At 29.8% G+C, this 13,557-nt stretch overlaps 1 protein-coding gene across 6 annotated transcripts in view; it reads right to left on the bottom strand.

The window, feature by feature from the left end:
* The window catches only part of Mp (collagen XV/XVIII-type protein multiplexin), a 1,363,033-nt gene that overhangs the window by 161,430 nt on the left and 1,188,046 nt on the right, over positions 1–13,557 (bottom strand). For all 6 annotated transcript variants that reach the window (XM_075303610.1, XM_075303614.1, XM_075303611.1 and 3 more), the window contains one exon: positions 5,580–5,710. In XM_075303610.1, the coding sequence (XP_075159725.1) occupies positions 5,580–5,710 (131 nt within the window). The remainder of the gene's footprint in view (positions 1–5,579; positions 5,711–13,557) is intronic.

The following is a 13,557-nucleotide window of genomic DNA, read 5'->3' as shown; positions in this document are numbered from 1 at the left end:
TGATATGGTTTCGAAAATTTAGATCTACAAAGTGGTGCAGGGTATATTATAGTCGGCCCCGCCCGTCATTAGACTTTCCTTACTTGTTTTTAGTTGTACTTGTGATAGCCAAATGTTCGTCAGTGTCTATCTAGCCATGGAAGTTTGTGTGATATATGCCTCCTCTATAAATATGGTATATCATTTATTTTCTTTTCAAAATAACAGTATTCTCAATGCCAGAGAGATAAAGTGTGAAAATTTGTAATAACCCCGTTTTTGGGCCAGATACACTGAAAAAAAAGCATACTCGGTTCCAAAGATTTTGTCTTTACTTTAAAAAATTTGGTATTGATTCCGAGCCAAAGAAGCGGAGAATACAAGTAAGGATACTTTTAAGACACAATTCTCTTTTAAATTTAGGTTTTGTGTACTTGCTTCTAGGAAGCAAATTTTAATTTTTCGCTTTCTCAGCTTTTTTTCTTCATATGCTATCAAAGTCCTTTAAAAACGAGTTAACGGCAACTTTATTTTCCAAATTTAGACTCGACTTCCAGTAGAAATTATGCTATGTTTGAAGTAAAAAACTTCTTTAAAATAAAGTTTTGAAAAACATGTCCTATATTTGAACGATTTTTTGCTTTGTAGTCAAGATGCAAAAAGACAACAAATTTAAAGACAATTTCATTAAATTTAAAGAATTTTTCTGAATTATTAAAGTCAAGTTGACCTTAGCCTATAAATTTTTTCTTTCATGTTAAGATACCCATTTTTAAGTCAAATCACTTAATTATAAGGACAATAGGACTTCATTGAAAAGTTTATCGACTTTTGGACAAGGAAAATAACTTTATTTTAGAGAAATGCGTCTTCTATGCTAAGCAAAATATGTATTCGTATTTTAAAGACATGAAATCTTTGACCTCACGACAATATTTTTTTCAGTGTACAATGTTTCTTCTGCACCGCGCAGTGAACTCATTATGGACACCTGTTGTGCTTGTATTTATGTTCAGCTCCTTATTAAAAATAATATTTTTCTGTTCTTTTCACAAACACACAAAGTTTCTTATTAGAAATGAAACGAACAACTTTTATAATTATATTCTGGATAATTATGTCATTTCTTGTTCACTGAAATTAACAGTTAAAAATGCGAAAATTTCAAGGAAGCTTCTCTTTGTGGTGAATAGCGCTATATCCTTGTTTTGTGGCTCTTCAAGACAGTTCCTATCGAAATTTCAACTGAAAAGATTTTTAAAATTCAAAATGCAAAATTCATCCGATCCAATTGAAATTTGGTTAGTTCATGACCTCTACTACGCATACAAAAATTAGTCCATATCGGTCCATAATTATATATAGCCCCCATATAAACCGATTCCAAGATTTGACCTCCGGAGCCTCTTGGAGGAGCAAAATTCATACGATCCGGTTGAAATTTGGTACGTGGTGGAAGCATAGGGTCTCTAACAACCATGCAAAAATTGGTTCATATCGGTCCATAATTATGTATAGCCCCCATATAATCTGATCCCCAGATTTGACCACCGGAGCCTCTTAGAGAGCAAAATTCATCCGATCCAGTTGAAATTTGGTGCGTGGTGTTAGTTCATGACCTCTAATACGCATGCAAAAATTAGTCCATATCGGTCCATAATTATATATAGCCATTGCGGAGCCTCTTGGAGGAGCAAAATTCATACGATCCGGTTGAAATTTGGTACGGGGTGTCAGTATATGGTTTTTAAACACCATGCAAAAATTAGTCCATATCGGTCCATAATTATATATAGCTCCCATATAAACCGATCCCCAGATTTGACTTCCGGAGCCTCTTGGAGGAGCAAGATTCATACGATCCGGTTGAAATTTGGTACGTGGTGTCAGTATATGGTTTTTAAACACCATGCACAAATTAGTCCACATCGGTCCATAATTATATATAGCCCCCATATAAACCGATCCCCAGATTTGACCACCGGAGCCTCTTAGAGAGCAAAATTCATCCGATCCAGTTGAAATTTGGTACGTGGTGCTAGCATATGGTCTCTAACAACCATGCAAAAATTGGTCCATATCGGTCCATAATTATATATAGCCCCCATATAAATCGATCCCCTGATTTGACTCCGGAGCCTCTTAGAGAAGCAACTTTCATCTGATCAGGTTGAAATTTGGTACGTGGTGTTAGTTCATGACCTCTTATACGCATGCAAAAATTAGTCCATATCGGTCCATAATTATATATAGCCCCCATATAAACCGATCCCCAGATTTGACCTCCGGAGCCTCTTGGAGGAGCCAAATTCATACAATCCGGTTGAAATTTGGTACGTGGTGTCAGTATATGGTTTTTAAACACCATGCAAAAATTAGTCCATATCGGTCCATAACTATATATAGCCCCCATATAAATCGATCCCCAGTTGTGACCGCCGGAGCCTCTTAAAGGAGCAAAATTCATCCGATCCAAATGAAATTTGGTACATGGTGTAAGCATATGGTTTCTAACAACCATGCAGAAATTGGTCCATATCGGTCCATAACTATATATAGCCCCCATATAAATAGATCCCCTGATTTGACTCCGGAGCCTCTTGGAAGAGAAAATTTAATCCGATCCGTTTGAAATTTGGTACGTGGTGTTAGTACATGGTCTCTAACAACGATGCAAAAATTGGTCCATATCGGGCCATAATTATATATAGACCCTATATAAACCGATCCCCAGATTTGAATTCCGGAGCCTCTTGGAAGAGCAAATTTAATCCGATTTGGTTGAAATTTGGTACGTGGTGTTAGTATATGGTCTCTAACAACCATGCAAAAATTAGTCCATAATTATATATAGCCCCCATATAAATCGATCCCCAGATTTGAACTCCGAAACCTCTTGGAGGACCAAAATTCACCCGATTCTGTTGAAATTTGGTAGATTGATCTAGTATATGGCCACTAACAACCATGCCAAAATTAGTCCATTGCGGACTATGGTTATATATAAAATTTTGTAAAATTTTTATTTTTATAGAAAATTTTGTCAAAATTTTATTTCTATAGAACTAAGTTATATACGTATTTAATAGGCCTTTTTTTAAATATCCCCCGTATGGACGAACTTACAATTTAGAAGAGGTTTGAAGAAGGAGGTTTGAAGATACCTTGCCATCGGCAGGTGTTACCGCAACCCAAGTATTTCGATTGTGGATGACAGTTTTTAGTAGAAGTTTCTACGCAATCCATGGTGGACGGTACATAAGATTTGGCCTGACCGAACTTACGGCCGTATATACTTGTTTATTTTTAAATTTTAAAGAAATTTCATATTAGGTCAATATGTTTTTTATACCCTCCACCATAGGATGGGGGGTATATTAACTTTGTCATTCCGTTTGTAACACATCGAAATATTGCTCTAAGACCCCATAAAGTATATATATTCTGGGTCGTGGTGAAATTCTGAGTCGATCTGAGCATGTCCGTCCGTCCGTCTGTTGAAATCACGCTAACTTCCGAACGAAACAAGCTATCGACTTGAAACTTGGCACAAGTAGTTGTTATTGATGTAGGTCGGATGGTATTGCAAATGGGCCATATCGGTCCACTTTTACGTATAGCCCCCATATAAACGGACCCCCAAATTTGGCTTGCCGGATCGGATGGCTGAAATTTGGTACATGGTGTTAGTATATGGTCTCTAACAACCGTGCAAAAATTGGTCCACATCGGTCCATAATTATATATAGCCCCCATATAAACGGACCCCCAAATTTGGCTTGCGAGGCCTCTAAGAGAAGCAAATTTTATCCGATCCAGCTGAAATTTGGTACATGGTGTTAGTATATGGTCTCTAACAACCATGCAAAAATTGGTCCACATCGGTCCATAATTATATATAGCCCCCATATAAACCGATCCCCCGATTTGGCTTGCGAGGCCTCTAAGAGAAGCAAATTTCATCCGATCCGGCTGAAATTTGGTACATGGTGTTAGTATATGGTCTCTAACAACCATGCAAAAATTGGCCCACATAGGTCTATAATCATATATAGCCCCCATATAAACCGATCCCCCGATTTGGCTTGCGAGGCCTCTAAGAGAAGCAAATTTCATTCGATCCGGCTGAAATTTGGTGTATGGTGTTAGTATATGGTCTCTAACAATCATGCAAAAATTGGTCCACATCGGTCCATAATTATATATAGCCCTCATATAAACCGATCCCCCGATTTGGCGTGCGAGGCCTCTAATAGAAGCAAATTTCAGCCGATTCGGCTGAAATTTGGTACATGGTGGTAGTATATAGCCTCAAACTCCCATGCAAAAATTGGTCGAAATCGGTCCATAATTATATATAGCCCCCATATAAACCGATCCCCCGATTTGACCTCCGGAGCCCCTTGGAAGAGCAAAATTCATCCGATTCGGTTGAAATCATGCAGGAATTGGTTCATGTCAGTCCATAATTATATATAGCACCCATATAAACCGATCCCCAGATTTGACCTCCGGTGCCTTTTGGAGAAGCAAAATTCATCCGATCTGGTTGAAATTTTGTACGTGGTGGTAGTATATGATATTTAACAACCATGCCAAAAGTGGTCCATATCAGTCCGCAATTATATATAGCCCCCATATAAACCGATCCCGAGATTTGGTTTTGGAGCCTCTTGGAGGAGCAAATTTCTTCCGAGTCAGTTGAAATTGTGCTAGTATATGGCCGTTAACAACCATGCCTAACTAGGTCCATATCGGTCTATAGTTATATATAGCCCTCAGATAAATCGATCCCCAATCACACAAAAATTGGTCCATATCAATAATTGTATATAGCCCCCATATAAGCGACCCCCATATTTCAATTCTGGCTCCCTACGTACCGTGCAAAAGTCCACATCGATTCGTAATTATTTGTAGACTTACTTACACATATTTTTTTTGTCTAATGTATGGACTAACTCACAATTTAGAAAACGATTTAAGATACCACAACCCAAGTAATTCGATTGTGGATGACAGTCTTTCGTAGAAGTTTCTACGCAATCCATGGTGGAGGGTACATAAGATTCGGCCTGGCCGAACTTACGGCCGTTTATACTTGTTTTTTTTTAATGTAGAACACAAGGTTTGGTTGCCTTTGCAAAATGTTCCAGTATTGTAAAACAATATATCTTTAAAAAAAATCCACTTTCTCTCTAATTTGTTTAAATTAACATTCAAAAGAATTTTTTTAAATTTTCAGGGACTAGTTTATTTCTTGAAAATTTAGTTCCATATACAAAAAAAAAGTAACTATATACTTTAAATATATATTTGCAATATATACATCTTCGATAAACTGTATATAAATTGTTTCGAAGATTAACGCTTATTTGGGAGCTAATTATCAACATCATATTCACCACAAATATTTGTGGTGTTATTAAAATATCATAGTAAATATTTATACTTAAATATATTTGTACATATATGCTACGAAGAGAAGAATGTCAAACATTTTATTTTACATTTTGTGGTATGGTGCGTCAATTATTACATATGTGCATCGAAATTTTGTGAGATTCTAGATAATTAATTACTTAATGATATTTACATACCTTGATGATAGGAATGCTTTGAATGTTCCCAGTAGACCAGCTCTTCTACCCTGTCGATAGCAAGCAAAATCAGCTCCCCGTATACCCTGCAAATCCCCGATATATGGCTCATTCAATGCAGCGATGCGCAACTATATGGACAGATAGATAGGAGATGAAATCAAATCAAAGGGATTAGCACAATCGTAATAAACGAAATTTAATTGAATGTAGTATTAATAATAATAATAATAATTAAAATGAATAGTGTGTGAAAATTTTAGACACATAGTTCTATTCGCATTTATATTGTGAATATTTAACGGAATAATAAAAATCATTATGGCAATAAAAAACAACAAATACTTAAAAAAAAACAACTCCATAAAAATTATATATAAATACAATTTGATATGGCAATTGTAAAAACAAACAAAAAAAAACAATATTCTTTAATATAAATATCAAAACTTAATTAAGTGTTAATAATGTTCATCATTTAAATATTGATGGAAAATTATTTACATTTATATTAAATTGAAAAACGCCAATAAAGCTGAAAAAAAAACAACAAACCTAATGGTCATCATAAAAAAAATAATAATGAAATTGAAACATTTTCTGTTTTAATTTATGAGACTTACCATACGTGGATACCACTAATTAAAATTTATTTAATTGGCCATTATATTTTGTTTTTGTTATGTGAGAATTGTTGGTAATTAAAAAAGAAGAAGAAAAAGGGATATAAAATATGTGAATCAAGTTATATACATATAGTTCGATTTTATTTTTATTAAATAAAATATATTTTGAAATAAATTTTGACAAAAATTTCTACAGATATAAAACTTTGACAAAAATTTCTATAGAAGTGAAGTATCTATAGAAATAAAATTTTGACAACATTTTCTATAGAAATACAATTTTGAAAAAAAAAATCTGCAGAAGTGAGATTTTGGCAAAGTTTTCTATAGAAATATAATTTTGACAAAATTTTCTACAGAAATAAAATTTTGACAAAATTTTCTATAGAAATAAAATGTTGACAAAATTTTCTATAGAAATCAGATGTTGACAAACCTTTTTATAGAAATAAAATTTTGACAAAATTTTCTATAGATAATAAATTTTGACAAAATTTCCAAAAGAAATAAAATTTTGACAAAATTTTCGATAGAAATAAAATTTTGACAATAGTTTCTACAGAAGTAAAATGTTGACAAAATTTTCTATAGAAGTATAATTTTCACAAAATTTTCTACAAAAGTATAATTTTGACAAAATTTTCTTTATAAATAAAATTTTGACAAAATCTTTTTTAGAAATAAAATTTTAACAGAATTTTCTATAGAAATAAAATTTTGACAAAATCTTCTATTGAGAAACAATTTTGCAAAATATGAATTCTATAAGAAATTGGGTTAAAATTTTATTTTCTATAGAAAAAAAAATTTGTCAAAATTTTCAATAGAAATAAAATTTTGACAAAATTTTCTATAGAAATAACATTTTAAAAAATTGTTTGTAGAAATAACATTTTGAAAAAATTTTCTATACAAATAACATTTGATAAGGTTTTCTATGGAAATAAAATTTTGGCAAAATCTTCTATAGAAATAAAATTTTGACAAAATTTTCTATGGAAATGAAATTTTGACACAATTTTCTATAGAAACAACCTTTTGACAAAATTTTCTATAGAAATAAAATATCTATAGAAATAAAATTTTGACAAAATTCTCTATAGAAATAAAATGTTGAGAAAATTTTCTACAGAAATAAAATTTTGACAAAGTTTTTTATAGAAGTAAAATGTTGACAAAATTTTCTATAGAAATAAAATTTAAAAAAATCTATAGAAATAATATTTTGACGAAAAAAAAATGTTGACAAAATCTTATAGAAAAAAATTTTGACAAAATTTTCTATAGAAAAAAAATTGACAAAATTTTCAATAGAAATGAAATTTTGACAAAATTTTCTGTAGAAAAAAATGTTGACAACATTTCCAACAGAAATAAAATTTTGACAAAATTTACGATAGAAATAAAATTTTGACAATAGTTTCTACAGAAGTATAATGTTGACAAAATTTTCTATAGAAATAAAATTTTGAAAAAAATTTTCAACAAAAGTATAATTTTGACAAAATTTTCTTTATAAATAAAATTTTGACAAAATCTTTTTTAGAAATAAAATTTTAACAGAATTTTCTATAGAAATAAAATTTTGACAAAATTTTCTATAGAGAAACAATTTTGCAAAATATGATTTCTATAAGAAATTCGGTTAAAATTTTATTTTCTATAGAAAAAAAAATTTGTCAAAATTTTTAATAGAAATAAAATTTAACAAAATTTTCTATAGAAATAACATTTTGAAAAATTGTTTGTAGAAATAACATTTAGAAAAAATTTTCTATACAAATAACATTTGATAAGGTTTTCTATGGAAATAAAATTTTGGCAAAATCTTCTATAGAAATAAAATTTTGACAAAATTTTCTATGGAAATGAAATTTTGACACAATTTTCTATAGAAATAACCTTTTGACAAAATTTTCTATAGAAATAAAATATCTATAGAAATAAAATTTTGACAAAATTCTCTATAGAAATAAAATGTTGAGAAAATTTTCTACAGAAATAAAATTTTGACAAAGTTTTTTATAGAAGTAAAATGTTGACAAAATTTTCTATAGAAATAAAATTTAAAAAAATCTATAGAAATAATATTTTGACGAAAAAAAAATGTTGACAAAATCTTATAGAAAAAAATGTTGACAAAATTTTCTATTGAAAAAAAATTGACAAAATTTTCAATAGAAATGAAATTTTGACAAAATTTTCTGTAGAAAAAAATGTTGACAACATTTCCAACAGAAATAATTTTTTATAGAAATAAAGATTCGACAAAATTTTCTATAGAGGTAAAATGTTGACAAAATTTTCTATAGAAAAAAATTTTCATAAAATTTTCTACAGAAATAAAATTTTGACAAAATTTTCAACAGAAGTAAAATGTTGACAAAATTTTCTATAGAAATTAAAATTTGACAAAATTTTCTACAGAAATAAAATTTTGACAAAATTTTCTATAGAAATAAATATTTGACAAAAATTTTCTTTAGAAATAACATTTTCTATAGAAATCAGATATTGACAAAACTTTCTATAGAAATAAAATTTTGACAAAAATTTCTATATAGACAAAATTTTGAAAAAATTTTCTATAGAAATAACATTTGATAAAGTTTTCTGTTGAAATAAAATTTAGGCAAAATCTTCTATAGACATAAAATTTTGACAAAATTTTTTATAGAAATAAAGTTTTGACAAAACTTTATTTACAAAAAGGTAAAATCTTGACAAAATTTTCAATAGAAATAAAATTTTGACAAAAATTTCTATATAGATAAAATTTTGACAAAATTTTCTATAGAAATAACATTTGATAAAGTTTTCTATGGAAATTAAATTTAGGCAAAATCTTCTATAGTAATAAAATTTTGACAAAATTTTTTATAGAAATAAAGTTTCGACAAAATTTTCTGTAGAGGTGAAATGTTGAAAAAATTTTCTATAGAAAAAAATTTTGATAAAATTTTCTACAGAAATAAAATTTTGACAAAATTTTCTACAGAAGTAAAATGTTGACAAATTTTTCTATAGAAATTAAAATTTGACAAAATTTTCTATATAAATAAAATATTCCATTTGTTTTGTTTTGTTATTGTTGGTTTTGTTCTTTAAGCATTGTTGTTGTTTTTTTATTTCAGCTTAAAACCATACATTGACTAAACTACAAGAGTAGCTTAACCAACAGAGGAAAAGAATGTTTGTCAAATTTATTTGGGCAAAGCCCTATAGACTGCAAGATGGTTGGATGGACGCACGTTTCGGAATTACCACATTCCTCATCAGCATCCTCTACTTGCAGCAAAACTATCAACCAATTATCAGAATAAATTCAGGCAGTTTATTAAACCCAACAAAAACCACACTTGAACCCTCCGAAAAAAGGTTTTACATTGATAGCCGGCTTATGCCGAAATAAACTCGAAACAAACATATCTCTTTTCCTATGCCACTGTGAAATCCTCGATTTGAATTCACATGGCTGGGTTTATTTTGAGCGTGCCTCCTCTTCTTTTTCCATTTGTTTTGTTTTGTTATTGTTGGTTTTGTTCTTTAAGCATTGTTGTTGTTTTTTTATTTCAGCTTAAAACCATACATTGACTAAACTACAAGAGTAGCTTAACCAACAGAGGAAAAGAATGTTTGTCAAATTTATTTTGGCAAAGCCCTATAGACTGTTTGTTTCGAGTTTATTTCGGCATAAGCCGGCTATCAATGTAAAACCTTTTTTCGGAGGGTTCAAGTGTGGTTTTTGTTGGGTTTAATAAACTGCCTGAATTTATTCTGATAATTGGTTGATAGTTTTGCTGCAAGTAGAGGATGCTGATGAGGAATGTGGTAATTCCGAAACGTGCGTCCATCCAACCATCTTGCAGTCTATAGGGCTTTGCCCAAATAAATTTGACAAACATTCTTTTCCTCTGTTGGTTAAGCTACTCTTGTAGTTTAGTCAATGTATGGTTTTAAGCTGAAATAAAAAAACAACAACAATAAATAAAATATTGACAAAATTTTCTATATAAATAAAATATTGACAAAATTTTCTATATAAATAAAATATTGACAAAATTTTCTATGGAAATAAATATTTGACAAGCATTTTCTTTAGAAATAAAATTTTCTATAGAAATCAGATGTTGACACAACTTTCTATAGAAATAAAATTTTGACAAAAATTTCTATATAGATAAAATTTTGAAAAAAATTCTACAGAAATAAAATTTTGACAAAAATTTCTATAGAAATAAAATTTTGCAAAATATGATTTTTTTTTGTTCACGATGGGAATTGTTGACAGCAAGGGCTAGATAAAAAGCAAAAAAGCTTAACATTTCTAAAAATACCATGATTTAGTTTTCGCTAAAAGACTTAAGAAAAGCCACTTCTAAGTAGAAAAAGCCAAATTAGCTGGTGGTAGGTATTCCAACACTAAATTGGCCATTATATGAATCTGAGAGTGACATGCTGAAACGATCTCTTGGTATCTGCTTGCATTTGTTGAAATTACATTGACTTTATCAATGAAAATGGAGATGTTGTCTGGAAAGTTTTCATAAGTATTTATTATTGTCATTAAATGAAAACCTCTTCACACAATTCACGTCTACATTTTTCAATTTATTTAACATTCTCCTATATATACTCGAATTTTAACCTCAAACTTCCCTAGACCTATAGAGAGGACATAGGAGAGATTGATGAACAGACATATGAGCGGCATACTACAGAAAAATCTACTTTATTTTATTTATACGACATATATACGATTTATTGATGAAAATAAAGACAAGCACCAATTTCAATGGTACCATAAGAGACACCTGTGAACTTCAAGTTGATGGAAATTTTCAGAGTTTATTCATATTTTGTTTGGTCCTTCAGCTTTCGGTGTTCATATGTTGGTTCGCTATGATTGATGAGTGATTGTGGTGTGGCATCGATAACGATGAGACATAAAAGCTTCAGGTGGTTTTCATTCCAATGAGGGTAGAATTTATATGCAAGTGGCTAATCAAGGGAGATTTTTTGCTATTATCTCTTTTGGCTTATGAGTTAGGCTTTACAAGCGAACAACGCTTGCAAAATATTGAATTCAGTTGTTGTCACAAAAAAGGAGCGGAAAAAAATAATAATAAATATTTTTCTAAAAAAAAATATTTTTTTTATGTTAAACATTGTTTTTATTTTTTTTTTCGGCATATATTTATACCCTTCACCACTACTGTGGTACAGGGTATAATAAGTTTGTGCATTTGTATGTAACGCAAAGAAATAGTGGTCATAGACCCATCTTTTAGTATACCGATCGGCTTCGAATTAAATTCTGAGTCGATTTAGCGATGTCCGTCTGTCTGTAGAATTGACATTCTACCAATGCTTGGTAAATTTGGTTGAAATCGGTTCAAATTTAGATATAGCTCCCATATATATCTTCGTCCGATTTGAACTTATATGGCCACAAAAGCCAGAGTTTTGCCATGATTTGTTTCAAATTTTGTACAAGAGGTACGTTTAATAGTATCGTTAAGTGTGTCAAATTTTGTTAAATTCGGTTCAGATTTAGATATAGCTCACATTTATATCTTTCGCCCGATTTGGACTTATATGGTCTCAAAAGCTAGGGTTTTGCCCTGACTTACTTCAAATTTTGCACAAGCGGTACTTTTAACGATACTATTGTATGTGCCAAATATGGTCAAAATCAAGATGGTGTTAAAAGTTTTTTAATATGTGAAGTTCCAGACACAATTTAAGTAAAGTTTACTAATTTGAGGAACTTGTGAACTCAAATTAAGTAAAGTTCACACATTTTTGGAAAATGTGAAATATTTTTAAATTTAGTAGAATTGTGTACTTCAGTTATATACAACTTTCTTCTCATTTTTAGTTCATGCCATTCAGGTAAGCAAACAATAATTTAAATAAGAAACATTTACTCATATTTGGCAAAATTTAACTAAAATCAACTAATTTTCATGTATTAATAAAATAAAATCGGCTAGAAACAATTTCTTTCAATTTTTTCTGAGGGTACAAGTATACAATAATTTTGTATTAAAAAACAATTTCCGTGGGCAACATTTTTGTGTCTGAGTAAGTTGTACGGGTATATATTTAAATATATTTTTTTGTTGAATTTAATTCCCTTAAAAGTTTAGCATTTTCATATTATAAAATATTTGCATTTTTAACTCATCCATGTAAATTCAATATAAAACAATATAAATATTTACCGTTTCATATTCTGGAGCCGTAGTAAACTGCATTAGATATTAATCGATACAAGGAAAGGGGGAAAAAAGGGAGATGTTAGTACACATAAATATAAAAAGGAATTGGCAAAAAATGCATTTTATATTATTTTATATTGATTATTGAATTAAATTTACATCCAAAGATATTAACAAAAAAAATTTTAGAAACTAATGACGTTAAAATGTGTTATTTCATGGATGATAAAATGATTTATGAGAAAAAACGAAATTTTAAATGCATTTTTAAAGAGAACTTAAACGAAGCGAACTGAATGTCATTAAACTGAATAATTAATTCAAAAAGCAAAGTGTTACAAAATTCAATATACCAATTGGTATATTGGTATGTTTGAATTTGAATGAATTTTGTTTTTTATTTTGTTAGTTCTTTGACAGTGTAAAAGACTTAAATTAAATTTTGTTTCAATCGATGGGTTTTTGTTTTATTTTTGTGATGGAGCTTGAGTGAAGTCGAGTGGAAAAATGTTTGAAATAGTTTAATTTCAATAGTGTTTCAATTAATATATGTCTGGGAAATGTTCGTTCATTTGTGTTCTGCAATAGAGTTAAATTCTCTGATTAATTGTTGGATGGTTTGGATGGATGGTTTAAATAAAAAAAAATCAATCGCTATTAACTTTTTCTTGTTAAAATACTTTTTTATATATTCAAACAGTAACAATTTATGAAACCAATCTAAATGCGATTAGAGAATGAATATGACAACCAAACTTGTTTCAAGAGACAAATGTTATTTTTGACCGGTAAATATGGAACAAGTTTTTTTCGTAAACATATATATGATATGAACATTTTGTTCTTGGTAAACATATATATGATTGCCGAAATCAGATACATAATTTTCGTTGCATCAAACATGTTCTATGTTCACCGTTCAAAAATAAGATTTTGCTCTTGAAACACGTTGCTAAAGTATACCGTCGTAAACTAAGTACATACCACCACGATTCAACATCTTTCTATATAAAATCCCAATTACGTTTGCTATGTGCAGAAAATGTCGAGGGTGATCACGTGGTGAAAATAGGCAACCTCATTTTTTTTTGGATACGTAGCCTTTGGATCTTAATTCTCCGATTTGCT

This window comes from Haematobia irritans, chromosome 4 (genome assembly GCF_050003625.1).
Source record: "Haematobia irritans isolate KBUSLIRL chromosome 4, ASM5000362v1, whole genome shotgun sequence".
NCBI lineage: Eukaryota > Metazoa > Arthropoda > Insecta > Diptera > Muscidae > Haematobia > Haematobia irritans.
Note: the sequence above shows the minus strand (reverse complement) of the source record. Positions and strands in the feature narration are given on the sequence as shown.